The following is a 13,951-nucleotide window of genomic DNA, read 5'->3' on the forward strand; positions in this document are numbered from 1 at the left end:
CATACTCTGTGAGGTGGAATGGCCCCCTATGGGAGTAGGACGGCCACCAGAGAACACCATGAACTTAAAAATAGAGGAAGCAGTCTATACAGTAGTCACAGGAGGGCCAGGACACCCGGATCAATATCCATATAGTGACTCATGGCTAGGTTTAGCTCAAGACCCTCCTGCTTGGACAAGGTTCTGTATCCAGGAGGGAAAGGGAAAAATGTCAATGGCACAAAGATTGACTGATGATAGAAAAGGAAAGTCTACAGGATTTGGACGGGGACGAACTGACCCCTCCCACATGCTGGATAGTGACGCGCCTGCCTCCCAGTGCTCCACCAGGACCGGAGGCCGCCTTAATGCCCAATCTAGGGCCAGGTGAAGTCCTGCCGGGAGCCAGCAGGGACCATCCCACCCATGACAAGGTCATGTGGAAGAGAACTGTTAAGCAAGGCTTCAGGACTCGAGGGGCGCCCTAGACCAGCTCGAGCATCTACCTCAAACCCAAATCGGTCTGTCTTACTATTTTGTGCCTTTCACCGACTCTCCTGACATTAACAGGGGCTATCCCCAACCATCTTTCTCTGGAGAAAATCAACTTAGGGCTATAGCTGATAAGTCTCCTGGACATGAGAGGAATATTTCTAATCAAACCCCCTCTGTTAGCATTCTAGCTTGCTTGCCAGGTTTATCCAGACTGTCGCAGCCACGCATGTGATTGTTCACAGCCTCCCACCTGTGAGAGGCATGGGAAGCCTAAAACATAGCGCCTTTCAAAGAGTTGAATGTTATTAGATGCTGACGTAGGATTTCATTATAGGGCCAATGCTTGTTGCTAAGTTCCCATATCTCTTATCCACGGTGCACCTGGGAGTGCATTAGTTAACATAATTGGAATGTAAGAAAAACAAGTCGCCGGGCTCCAGCGCCCGTAGGATCCGGGGAAACCCAAAGGAGAAACAGCGTTGGCGATTGATTTAGAGAGAAATAAGGAAAGAATGTTGAAGATAAGAAAATAGAGGAGAGAAAGAGGCTGATATTCCTTGGTTTTCATAGAGAACAAATGGAACTCTGAGACAAGGAGTTTGTCCTGTTCACGGAGGCCACAGGTGCCCTCCCGGTCTCCCAAGGGAGTGAAGATGCAGAACCACTTCCCGTTCAGGTCTTAGAAACCCGGGCAGATAAGTGAACGCAGGGAGCCTCTATGCTCCAAGGGATCAGCCTGAAAAAGAGTGAGAGGGAGAGAGAGAATGATTGACACGGGGAGACCAAGCTGCTTCGCTGCTTCGGTGAACGAGGACCAATAGCTTTACTTTTAAAAGGTACTTTTATACTTGCCTTATACATAGAGGGAAATGAAAGATGCAAAGTCATACAGAGTCAGCCAAAACATCCCAGCAGTCTTGCCCGTATCGAAACCAGGATTTTTTCTGCAAACCTTTCCCACCAATGATGTTGTGTACAGTATCTTTTGGCTTTGGAGGCCTGTGAACATTTCATGACCCTCTTTTGATAAAGGCTGCTCAACCAGAAAACTTATTTTCCCTCAAAGTGTTTTTTCTTTATATTTCTAATCTATGTCAGCCTCAGAAAATGCTAAACAGAGTTACATTTTTTACAGAGCAAAGGTGCAGTGAGTTACAAGAAAGAACCAATTAGCTCAAAGTTCTGATGTGGGTAAATTCAAGGCTACACTTGTTTTTCTTACATTCTCACTATGTTAACTAATGCATTCCCAGGTGCACAGTGGATAAGAGATATGAAAACTTAGCAACAAGCATTGGCCCTATAATGAAATCCTACACCAGCACTACTCTAATAACTTTTAACTCTTTGAAAGGCTGTATGTTTTAGGCTTTCCGTGCCTCTCACAGTTGGGAGGCTGTAAATAATCATATGCGTATCTGCAAGAGTCTGGATATACCTGCCATGCAAGCTAGAATGCTAACAGAGGGGGTTTGATTAGAAATATTCCTCTCATGTCCAGGAGACTTATTAGCTATAGCCCTAAGTTGATTTTCTCCAGAGAAAGGTGGTCAGGGATAGCCCCCTGTTAATGTCAGAGGAGTTGGTGAAAGTCATGAAATAGTAAAACAGACAGATTCTTGTTTGGGGGTAGATGCTCGAGAAAGCCTAGGGTGCCCCTCGAGTCCTGAAGCCTTGCTTAACAGTTCTCTTCCACATGACCCTGTCATGGGTGGGATCTCCTGTGGTGGCTCCCAGCAACAAGTGCAGCCTTGAATTTAACCACATCAGAACTTTGAGCTAATTGGTTCTTACTGCACCTTTGCTCTGTGAGAAATGTAACTCTGTTTGGCATTTTCTGAGGCTGACATAGATTAGAAATATAAAGAAAAAACACTTTGAGGGAAAATAAGTTTTCTGGTTGAGCAGCCTTTATCAAAAGAGGATCATAAAATGTTCACAGGCCTCCAAGGTCAGAAGATAATGTACACAACATCATTTGTGGGAAAGATTTGCAGAAAAAAATCCTGGTTTCAATAAGGGCAAAACTGCTGGGATGGTTTGGCTGACTCTGTATGACTTGCATCTTTCATTTCCCTCTATGTACAAGTTTGGGTATAAAAGTCTCTTTTGAAAATAAAGTAATGGGCCTCGCTCGAAGAAGCTTGGTCACCCCGTGTCTCTCTCTCTCTCTTTTTTTTTTTTCTTTCTTTCTGTCTCTTACTCTCTTTTTCAGGCTGATCCCTTGGAGCATAGATGCTCCCTGCGTTCACTTATCTGCTCGGGTTTCTAAGACCTGAATGGGAAGACGTTCTTCATTCCCTCAGGAGACCAGGAGGGCACATGTGGCCTCCGTGAACAGGGCAAACTCCTTGTCTCGGGGTTTTATTGGCTTTCTATGTAAACCAAGGAATATCAGCCTCTTTCTCTCCTCTATTCCTCTCTCATTCATTCATTCATTTGCCAATGCCATTTCTCCTTTGGGTTCCCCTGGATCCTGCGGGGGCTGGACCCCGGCAAAGTCCTGCAGCAGCCGCTGCTCCTCCACCAGCTCTCCCCGAGGTCACAGAGCTGCCACCTCGGCAGGCTCCGATCTTGGTGACAGAAGCCTCTGGCCAACACTTCCAGGATCCAGCTTCAGCCGAACCGCCCAAGCTATACCCTTCTCTCCCGGTGAGTTCTGACAAGAAGGGGAGGGAGATGTTGGAATTAAGCAGAGACTGTGCTCTGCCAGAGCCCCGGAGGGAACGAAAGAGCACAGAGGAGAGATTTGCAATGCTAGCTGCTGCTCTGGGAAAGTCTATCTCGGGCCCTCCAGAAAACCTCCTTTGCCCCAGGGACAGGACAATCCTTCAACTGGTCCCAACAGAGACCCCAGGCCCAAAACCAGTGTGCCCAGTGCCGAGCTTTTGGCCACTGGAAGAATGAATGCCCTAAGGTAGGGAAGGAAGAGGAAGCTCCCCCAGTTGTGGGGCTTGCTGACTTGGAAATTAAATTGGGCTGCCGGGGCTCAGAGATACCAGGTCCCCGAGAGCCCATGGTAACCTTAAAAGCGGGGGACCAAAACATTGACTTCATGGAGGATACAGGAGCAGAACTGTCAGTAGTAAAACCTGTGGCACCACTGTCCAAAAAGACTACCGCTGTAACTGGGGTATCGGGAGAAGAGAGGATTAAATCGTTTTGCCAGCCCAGAAAATGTCAGATGGGGGGGCACCAAGTGATTCCTGAATTCCTCTACATTCCTGAGTGCCCAGTACCCCTGTTGGGAAGAGAATTGCTCTCCAAACTAGGAGCACAAGTGACTTTCTCCCCTGAGGAGAGGCCCACCTTCTGGATGGACACTTCGACTTATTTGCTGTCTTTCTCAAGAGCCCCCCAAGATGAGTGGTGTTGCAAAAGCCTCCGAAGGAAGAACTGGGTGGGCTGGAAGAGCAAGAGATAGAGCTAACTCAATTATTCCCCGAGGTCTGGGCGAAAGACAAGCCCCCCTGCCCCCTAGTCTGGCTAAACATCAAGCCCCAGTGATAAAGAACACAAACCACGCACCATCCTGGTTAGAAAGCACCAGTACCCGCTACCGATAGAGGCCTGGGCCGGCATACTGCCCCACATCGATAGACTGAAACAAGCGGGCATTCTAGTAGAGTGCCAATCAGCTTGGAATACGCCAATCCTGCCAGTCAGAAAGGAAGGAGGACAGGACTATAGGCCTGTACAGGATCTCAGGCTAGTCAACCAGACTACTGTGACTTTACACCCCACTGTTCCAAACCCCTGTACCTTACTGAGCCTCCTCCCGCTGAGGACTCAAGTTTATACCCGCCTGGATCTCAAGCATGGCTTCTTCTGCGTATGTCTCACCCCAGCGTCACAGCCCATCATTGCCTTTGAATGGGAAGATCCACTGGGGGCACCAAACCACAGCTCACCTGGACTCCCCCACAGGGGTTTAAGAACTCCCCAGCCATCTTCAGGGAAGCCTTGGCTTCTGGCCTGGACTCATTCCATCCGGAAGAGTATGGATGTTGGCTCCTACAATATGGGGATGGCCTGCTGCTGGCCGCTGAGACCAAGGAAAAGTGCTGGGAAGGGACAAAAGCACTGCTCCAGCTGCTGATGGAAGCAGGATCCCGGGTGTTGAAGAAGGAGGCACAGATACACAGGGAGGACGTAAGGTCTCTGGGGTTTGTTTTAAGGAAGGACACAAGGGTCCAGACCCTAGTGGGTCCTATATACTGATGGCACCAGCCTGATAAACAAGGACCACAGCTGTCAGGTTAGCCAAAGCGGAAGGGGCCGTCAAGACTGAAAAGGGGTGGTGGGAATTGCCAAGTGGCAAATTATTGGTGCCAAAGGAGCTGGCACACACTCTGGTAGCCAAACACACCGAGCGACCCACCTAGGCCAGGCTGCCTGCTCACAGGTTAATGCTGCCTCTCGGCTATTCAGACAAAAACCTCCGGGTATTCAGCTGAAAGGCACGCTGCCCTTTGAACACCTGGGAGTGGACTTCACTGAAATGAAACCTCACCGACACTACTGTTACCTGCTGGTCAAGGTGTGTACGTTCTCAGGATGCGTAGAAGCTTTTCCTACCTGGACTGAAGGAGCATCAGAAGTAGCCCACTGCCTGCTTAGGGAAATAGTTCCCAGATTTGGACTTCCTACCAGCATTGGTTCAGACAATGGTCCGGCTTAAAGTAGCTGATTTAGTACAACAAGTAAACAAAACTTTACACATCAAATGGAAACCGCACACTGAATATAGGCCCAGAGACGGTGGAGTGAACCAACCGGACATTAGAGAGACTCTCCAAGTGGATCATAGAGACTGACTGCTCCTGGGTGGACTGGCTTCCGACGGCTCTGCTCAGACTCAGGATGACCCCACAGTCCCAAGGCTATTCTCCATACGAAATTGTGAATGGAAGGCCCCCTCCCATAATAATACAGGTATCAACAAATTTGCCTCAGGTAAGGGGGGATATCAGGATTTCACAGCAGATGGAACTGGGTAAGGTAATAAATCGGGTAACTAAGTTTGTACAAGAAAGGGTGCTGTTCCCCCTTGGGGAACAGATTCATGAGTTTACGCTTGGTGACCAAGTACGGGTCAAATATTGGACACATGATCTGCTAGCCCCTTGGTGAAAGGGCCCTCATGTTATTCTAACTACCCCTACTGCAGTTAAAGTGGCAGGTACTGCCCCTTGGATCCATCATACGAGGGTGAAGAGGACATACCGCGCAGACCCAAAAAACGCTGAGTGGACTGCACAAAGGGACCCCGCTGACCCTCGAGAGACTAAGACCATCCTTAAGAAGAAGGGAAAGAAGATCCTGGACGAGCCCCTTCAGGATGAAGCCACACAATCAGCTCCTGCTGCTTGGCCTCATCAACGTGATTTTGAATTTAACTTCCCTTTCAACTCAGGACAAAGTTTTCATCTCATGGGCACATTCCTACGCAGACTGCCACAACACTTCCAGCTGCTGGTATGTGGGGCTATGCCTCTGACAGTGATGGAGGGTCTTCCTTGGTGGGTGTCACCGCTCTGCCAAGGAGATTTTAAACCACTCTGCTCTTTTCTGGGATGACAAAAAGAGACTTTCCTCTCTCTTGTCAATCATAACCTCTCCTTGCTCTCTTGGTGTAAGACCTACAGTCAGTCAATAGACTCGGGTCATGGGGTTACATTTGACACAAATGCCAGTGTAACAAAAGACTAACCTACAACAAGCCCCGGTAAATCTACCTGATTTACATGCTAAGTGGACAAGATCTGTGTTTCAATGGTCCCTTATTCGTACCCTCTATCGGGACAACAGATATTATGATTAAAGTAGAGGCCTTGACTAATTTCACAAAACAGGCCCTCCTAGATAGAACAATAGCCATCCAAGCCTTAAATGAAAGCAAATCCAAAATGAGAAAAGCGGTAATTCATAATGGAATGGCTTTGGACATACTCACAGCTGCTCAAGGAGGGACCTGTGCCATAATTAAGGTTGAATGTTGTGTATACAGTCCTGACTTATCTGGCAATTTTCGCCTGCTTTAGATGACATGAAAAACCAGGTACAAGCAATGTCAAATGAAAACCTTCCTTTCTGGACTTCAGTCCTATCTTGGGTGAAGGGCGATTGGTGGAAAACTATATTAGCCACTGTTATAGTTGCCTTGATAGTTCTGCTTTGTGGACCCTGAATTTTACAATGTATTATGAACTTTGTAACCCAAAGGTTGATTTCATTCTCCCAAATTGGCGGTCGGAGAGCCAGGGTGCAATATATTCCTATGAATGATGCTCATAATATGAGTTAAGAGCATCAAGAGGGGGAATGAAGGAGGAAACAGACAGAGCTGGACTCTGCCTCAGGCCAGGCTGCGAACATTAGGCTACACGCATGGTTCCCCTCCACCATAGGACTCTGAACTGTGTGCCAGGACTATAGAAATGGCATACAAATGGGAAGCCAGATCGCCCTGGATAAAAGAGCCTCAGGACTTGTACTTAACTCTCCATTGCCTAAAAGAATATGCTAATTATCTCTGTAATAGAACAAAGTCATAAATTCCATTATGTTTATCGGATTATTACCACAGTCCTATTGATAAATATCCACTGTTTATCTAGTCTTGTGACACATGAATCATGGGCTAACTTTGATCATATCTCTCTTTTACCTTGTCCAGACTAGTTTCAAGGAATTTGGGGAGGTGGGTTTGAGCGAGTACACTTAGGGTATATAAGGTTTTCACAAAAACTAGTCGAGTCCTCGGCTAAGAGGGGACTCTGCCTTGGCCCGCAGGTGTAATAAACTGCACTCCGCTATCTGCACTGTCCTTCTGAGTGAGTTTGTTTCCCGGAACCCATGGCTACAACACTGCCACTAAGCCCATGACAGTGGGTATTCTGGAGACTCAAGGGGGCCCTGGCTGGTGTTCTGAGTCAGTGCCAAGGGACAGACAAGTTTCCCTGAAGGTCAAAAGCTGACTGTCATGAAGGCACAGCTGGCGTGATCAGGGGCTGGTGCTTCTGGCCTGCCTGACTGGTGTCTCCCAGCTCTTAACCTCAATGTGCCAAGGAGTCTGCCCAAGACTCTGGTGAGCAGACAGTCATTAGAGCCCTTGGCTGGTGTGTGTGTGAGCTCAGTCCAGACCAGACTGGGGGCAGGACCTGGAGAATGGGGGTCCCTGCCCTTGGCCGGGGCTCCAGGCTGAGAAGGTCACAGCCTCAGAGTCGGCCGAGGAACACAGGGCCCGGCAGCCATCAGAGGCAAACCTCCTACTGGCTGAAGGGGAAACAGAAGCCCAAGGTCACATGGTGTCGTAGCACAGCAAGGACGAGAGCCAGGGTGTCCTCCTCTGAGCTCTGAGGGCTTCCTTCTGCTCTGCCATCCCACTGTCCCAGGATCCGAGGTTGACCCTGCCCCAGGGCACGGCCACGGTCCACACGGGCTCGTTTACGGCCCCTGCCTAGGCTCCTGAGAGCCCGGCCTCACCTGGCCCCTCAGAGGATGGAGCCCCGGGTTGGAGCCGAGCTCTAGCGCAGCCTTGAGTGGCAGCTCCTACTGGGCAGGGGCTGGGGGATGAGTGTCCTTAAGGGGCAGGGAAAGGGGGCCCATCCTATAAAGAGGCCCAGGGAGGTGGCTCCCTCCTGGGAAGAGCTCTGGCCTCAAGAACACTGAGCGCTGGGGCCTCACCCAGCATATCGCTTCCCAGGCCCCCATCCTGCCACCTTCTGGGGCCGCAGGCTTGAGGTGCTGACCTGCGGCCTGTGGAGCAAGGTGGCTGTGGCTAGGCCTGAAATGTGGGTGTCTGAGCTGATGTGCCCCCTTATACCATGGGGGCCTGAAATCTCTCCCCAGCCAATGTGAGCAGAAGCCAGGACCTATTTATATAAGCTTTGTCACTATGCCCTGTAACCAATTTTAGCTCTCCAGGGTGACTGGGAATAAGCCTCAGTACACCCATCTCACAGTGGGCCCCAGTACACTCTGAGCCTCAATACACCCATCTGTTAAACGGTGTCAAATGCCAAGTAAGGATGAATCAGGCCGGGAGGTGGGGCTGCTTTTGGGGAGACTGCTGAGGCCACATGAGTGCCAGGGGCTGGTCAAGGGACCAGGTGGTACTCAAGTCAGGATGGAGCCACCAGACACCGGTTTATTGAGCATCAGGGCTACGGCTGAGGAGCGGGTCGGGGCAGGTGCCTGCCTCTAGCGGGGCACCGCACAGAGCTGGTAGGGGGCTGGGGTCACCAGGGCGGTAAAGACACCGTGGTCGCTGGGGCGGGGCTGCCCGGCAGGCACCGAGAAGCTGAAGTGCTGCAGGAGGCTGGTGAAGAAGAGGAAGAGCTCCATGCGGGCCAGGGGCTCCCCGAGGCATGTGCGGCGGCCTGTGGGTGGGCACGGGGGCTCTATAAGCCTGGCTCTCCACCTCCAGGACCCCTCAGAATGGGGAAGCAAACCGGGCACCCCACCAGCCCCAAGATACCTGCAGAGAAGGGTTTGAAGGCCTCCTGCTTGACGAAGCGGCCCTGGGCATCCAGGAAGTGCTCCGGGTGGAAGCGGAAGGGCTTCTCCCAGACGGTCTCATCCTTCAGCACTGACGACAGGTTGGTGATGAGTGTCGTCCCCTGGTGGCAAATATCTGGGAGGGGTGAGGTTTTGATTGGTGGCAGGGGGAGGGGTGTCCAGAGCCCTGCCACCAAACACACATGGGCACACACGCTGCCTGGCACACACCCGAACGCTTCAAGTAACCCTCAGCCCAAGACGCTTCTCAGCACCGTCCCTCTGCCGTGGCAGGGTGCCCTTACCTCCCCTCAGGGCCTGGCCTCCTGCAATGCTCTGACACGTTCTAGTTTGTCTTCTCTGCCTGACCAGGGTCTCTGAGTGGACAGAGCCAGGCCTGCTCTTTCCTCCTGTCCACGCCCACCCAGGCTGGGACATTAAGTACCTTGGCCATGAGGATGGGGTGGCTTGGATTCCAGTCCTGGCCACACCTGGCAACATTCACTGCAGCTACCAGGTGGCAGGTGGTGAGGAGGCGGGGTTGGGAGAGCCGCAGGCCTACCTTTGGGATGTGGAAGCCCTGCACCTCGATGTCGCGGGATGTCATGTGGGGCAGTCCCAGGGGGATGATGTCCGCAAAGCGTTGCACCTCATGGACCACGGCCACGGTGAAGGGCATGAAGGCCTGATCCCCCATCTCTGGTCGCCTCACCTTCCCTATCACCTCATCGATTTCCTGCTGGACCCGTCCTGGAAAACAAGTGTCCTCCTGGTGGTCAGACCCAAGGGCTGGGCTCCCGCCTCCTCCTGACACCCGGGTAGCACTGCGTCCACTCGGAGGAATCGCTGTGACATCGGCGCTGGGGCTCAGGCCCTGCACAGAGCTGGTGTTGGTGGCAAAACCAGCCGAGCTCAGAAGCCTCGGGCTGCCCTCGTCCTCCCAGCACCCACCCCAGGCTGGACTCACGCTGCACGTCTGGGTGCAGGATCATGAGGAGGAGGGCCCAGGCCAGTGTGGTCGAGGTGGTGACCATCCCAGCGGAGAACAGGTCGACCACCACCATGCGCAGGTTCTCATCATTGAAGCTGCTCTCGGGGTTCCCCTTGGCCTGGGTCACACCAGGAAGGTAAGCTCAGGGTCAGAGGTGAAGTCCCCACATGGCCTCCCACCCTGCTCCGGTCAGCCCAGGTGTCTGATCCCTGGGTGACACAGAGCCACGAGTTTGCCTCCTGGCCCTCAACACACATCTGTCTTCTGATCACCTTACCTCCTTCATCTCATCCAGGAAGGCGTCGGTCAGGTGTCGGGGTGGCTGGGTTGGGTCCCGGGTCATCTTCTGCTCGGTGATCAACTCATCAATCAGGGCCATGAAGGCCTTCAGCCCCGGGAAGACCTTGGCGGCCAGTCCTGGGATGCGCAGGAGCATGGGCACAGCTTCCACCACCTGTGCGGGTCACAGCCGTGGGGCCCTCGGACCTCCTGGTGCTCAGGCGCTCACCAGTCAAGTCCTAGCTTCCTCCAGTGTCTCCACCATTGACCTTGTTCCTCCCTAAGTTCAGACCCTGCCCCTCTCTCCTGGCCCTGAGCCCAAAAGATAAACCTAAAATGTACATATCGTGGGTAGCGGTCCCTTCCAGTGAAAGCGTACTGCCACCCCTAAGCGCACTGACCCCGCCAGGCCTCTCCCACCTGGGCTGTCTGCCATCTCCCACTTCCAGACCTTTTCCTTGCAGGTGCCTAGCCCGGAAAGCCCTTTCTTGCACTGGCCCTCTACACAAGTCCTCCTCCGGGGGGAGGGACTTGCTGGAGGACCGAGGCCGCCTCTACAGAGCTCCTTTCCCGCACCTGGCGCACTAAGCCAGACTCTTCTTTCAACAGGTCCTCCAACTTGTCCAACAACTTGACGATGCGAGGATCGTTGTACTCGAATCGACATCCGAAGGTCAAGGAGGCAATCACGTTGCTCACTGCTTTATGCAGGAGGTCCTTGGGGCTAAAGGGGCGTCCTGGAAGGGGACAGTGCAAGGTAGGGCACGCCTCCATCTCTTCTTTCCCAGACCTCTCCAAACCTCCCAGACCTCCGTGTCCCTCAGCCCCAGCACTCACCGGCCTGGTCTGCGAAGGCGGCACAGAGGCACGAGGCCTCCTCAGTCACCCACTGCTCCAGTGACTTCTTCCCCAGGCCGAAGTTGCGCAGGGTGGACAGGGAGAAACGCCGCTGCTCTCGCCAGGCCTTCCCATATCGCGCCAGGATCACTCCTGGGGACGTGGCGGGCACGTGGGCGTGGCTCGGCCTGGCTCCGCCCCTCCCAGAGATCTGCTCACAACCCCGCCCCCGTGGGGGAAGTTCTCGGGGTTGCCAGCCCACACTGGCCTGGCCCTCCCCTTCCAAATCCCGCCCACTCTGACACCCCTTTCCATCGGGGACAGGTCCCATTCTCGGTTTGCCGCACTGCTCCCCGAGTCACCCCTGCTTGGCGCCCGTCTTGGCTCCACTTTTTATTTTGACCACGGAGACCTGGTTCCACCTGGAGAAGGTCCTGGCCTGCCCCTGCACTACCAACCCCGACACTGTCCTCTTTCCTGCCCACACCGACGTCTCCTTCGCGTTGGCACTGACCCTGGGCCGCCCTCTCTTAGTAAATCCCCCGCCCTCAGCCTCATCCAATTTCTCCTTCCCCAATGCTTGGCAGAGTCTCCTTTCGTCACTTGCCACCCCTCAAATTCGTTGGCTCTTTCCTGCACCGAATTTCCGCGACTCTGCCTCCACCTGCAGGGACGCGGCCTGCCCTCTCCACTTGCCTTCGGCGCGCGGCCCGTAACCCACGTGCTCGTAGACGGCCGGAGGTGGACGGTCCGAAGTGTCGTGGTTGCAGTCCACCAGCGCTTCGCGCACAGCGGCCAGCCCATTGAGCACGACTACCGGCGTCCAGCCCTGCTGCAGGCTGAACACGTTCCCGAAGCGGCGCCGCAGCTGCAGGCCAAAGGTCGAGAGTGTTTGGCAAGCCCGGGCCCCGCCAGGCTGTGGGCCCAGCCTCCTGGCGTTAGCCTCTGGTACCTCTGGGCCCCTCTCCAGCAGCGAGCAACTGCAAGGACTTTATCTAGTCTTGTGAGCCCCGGGGGTTACATCCACTAGTTTTGGGGCTCTCAAGCTGGATGAGACCATTCTACTCACAGACCCAGCTAGGACTGTGCAAGCGTCACAAAATGGCCAGCAGGCCAAGTTAGCATCCTATTTTACAGGTGAAGAAACCCAGGTTCACAGAAGGGAGCAGGGAGGCCCAAGGTCTCATGGAGGCAAAAGATTTGAACCAGATCACTGTGCCTCTCTCGACCTCAACTCACCTGATTTAAATAGAGCTCATGACCAGACATCTCCCCCATTCTCAAGACCTTTCCTCCCAACGTGACCCTCAGGGATCAGGTTCACATAATTGAAGAGCTGGCTGGCTGAATCCGCAGCCTGTCGCCATCCTGTAAACCCCCCACCCCCTGGCCTTTGTCCTCTCTGACCTCTGTTTGGAAAATCCAAACAGTTCTCGGGCCCTGAACAAATGCCCTCCCTCAGGAGGCCTCTCGAATCCGCCTCCTCTTCTTGGCCCAGTCCTCTTCCGGCCTGTGGCTTCACCCAGCGCCCACTGTCCGCTGCTAGGTGGGGCCCTAGGACCGCCGCTGCGCACTCCCCACCCCTCCATCCTCACCTGGTGGAAGCTGAGACGTGGGTCCTCAAAGTCCATCTGCAGCAGGTTGCCCAGCACCGGCAGTGGCGTGGGGCCTGGTGGGTAGCGTGGGGCCCAGCGGGAGCGCCGGTGCATCAGGTCCAGCAAGAGCAAGAAGATGAGCACGGCCACGGCCAGGGGCCCCAGCGTGTCCCCAGACAGCAGCCCCATGGCTGCCTCCGTGGGCGCTGCGTTCCTCACCACACCGGCACCCAGGACCAGCCCAGCGTGGCACTCTCACTCCACCTCTGTGGCTCCACCAGTCCGGGGCCTCCTTATAAAGGGAGCGGAGGACCAGCCTTTGCCCTCTGCCCTGAGGTGTGCTGTAGGGGAGACTGTGCTGCCAGAGGGTAGGAGAGGGGTCAAGGAGAGTCAGGCGCACGGGCGCCCACTGTCCCTCACGCGTGCTCTCCACGTGCTTCCGGAGGTGGCTGGAGAGCACAAGAAGTCCGCCGCCCCCGGCCTGACTCCCCAGCTCGGCAGAGTCGAGGAAAAATCCAGGGTGTTGGGAATGGGTCTGCCACCACCTGCCGCCTGTCAGCCTCGAATGCGGCCACAGCCCCGTTCCCAGAACATGTCCCTGTCCTCCTCCTAGTGGCCTTCACCTCCCAAGTATGTTCTGGTCCTTGCCCCGTGCTGGCGGGGGGACCTGATGACCGGAGGGACCACCGATAAAGTTCTTGGTGTCCCCTCACTTCCCACTGGTACATACAACACACACACAGAATCACACACTCATGAACCACATTTACACACATTCACATCCTGACTAGCCCATGCTCACATGCATATCTACACACCCACACGACCACATCCACGAGTGCCTGTGTTACCACCTTCCACTCACAGAGACCCAGCAGCAAGGGCTCTAGTTCTCAGCGGCTGCATGGACTCAGCCGACCTCCCTGCACCTGGAGGCTGCTCTCAGGGGTGCCAGCGCCTTCACCTGGCTGGCTGCTGCCTCAGTTTCCACCTGTTGTGGCTGAGGGAAGTTGAGTCTGGGGGTAGGGAGGCAGCAGGGTTGTTTTCCAAAATCCATTAGTGAAAGTGAACTCGCTCGGTCATGTCCGACACTTTGAGACACCATGGTCTGTAGCCTGCCAGGCTTCTCCTTCCATGGGATTCCAGGGAAGAGTACTGGAGTGGGTTGCCATTTACTTCTCCCGAAGATCTTCCTGACCCAGGATAGAACCCAGGTCTCCCGCATTGTAAGCAGACGCTTTACTGTCTGAGCCACTAAAATCCAGGCATCCTC

At 54.0% G+C, this 13,951-nt stretch overlaps 1 protein-coding gene across 2 annotated transcripts; it reads right to left on the reverse strand.

The window, feature by feature from the left end:
• Window positions 1-8,600: 8,600 nt before the first annotated feature.
• Window positions 8,601-12,948, reverse strand: LOC101112384 (cytochrome P450 2D14-like). 2 transcript variants are annotated; one of them, XM_042247822.2, is made up of 9 exons: window positions 12,679-12,948; window positions 11,780-11,951; window positions 11,084-11,236; window positions 10,823-10,983; window positions 10,245-10,421; window positions 9,944-10,085; window positions 9,539-9,726; window positions 8,957-9,098; window positions 8,601-8,858 (listed from the first exon to the last, which is right to left on the reverse strand). In XM_042247822.2, exons 1-9 carry the CDS (start codon window positions 12,865-12,867, stop codon window positions 8,680-8,682), a joined length of 1,503 nt encoding a protein of 500 aa, XP_042103756.1. In that variant the 5' UTR covers window positions 12,868-12,948; the 3' UTR covers window positions 8,601-8,679. The 2 variants fall into 2 exon arrangements, with proteins under 2 accessions (XP_042103756.1, XP_042103757.1); XM_042247823.2 differs by lacking the exon at window positions 8,601-8,858 and having other exon boundaries at window positions 8,959-9,112.
• Window positions 12,949-13,951: the final 1,003 nt, after the last annotated feature.

Source organism: Ovis aries, chromosome 3 (genome assembly GCF_016772045.2).
Source record: "Ovis aries strain OAR_USU_Benz2616 breed Rambouillet chromosome 3, ARS-UI_Ramb_v3.0, whole genome shotgun sequence".
In the NCBI taxonomy this organism is placed as follows: Eukaryota; Metazoa; Chordata; class Mammalia; order Artiodactyla; family Bovidae; genus Ovis; species Ovis aries.

What these genes read in the sequence shown, in the direction of transcription:
- LOC101112384 (XM_042247822.2), bottom strand. Translation starts at nt 12,867, where the DNA reads ATGGGGCTGCTGTCTGGGGACACGCTGGGGCCCCTGGCCGTGGCCGTG. An exon ending in TCCTGGATGAGATGAAGGAG is followed by an intron (nt 10,086 to 10,244) that starts GTAAGGTGATCA and finishes GGTGTGACCCAG; the next exon opens with GCCAAGGGGAACCCCGAGAG. An exon ending in CTTCAAACCCTTCTCTGCAG is followed by an intron (nt 8,859 to 8,956) that starts GTATCTTGGGGC and finishes GCCCACCCACAG; the next exon opens with GCCGCCGCACATGCCTCGGG.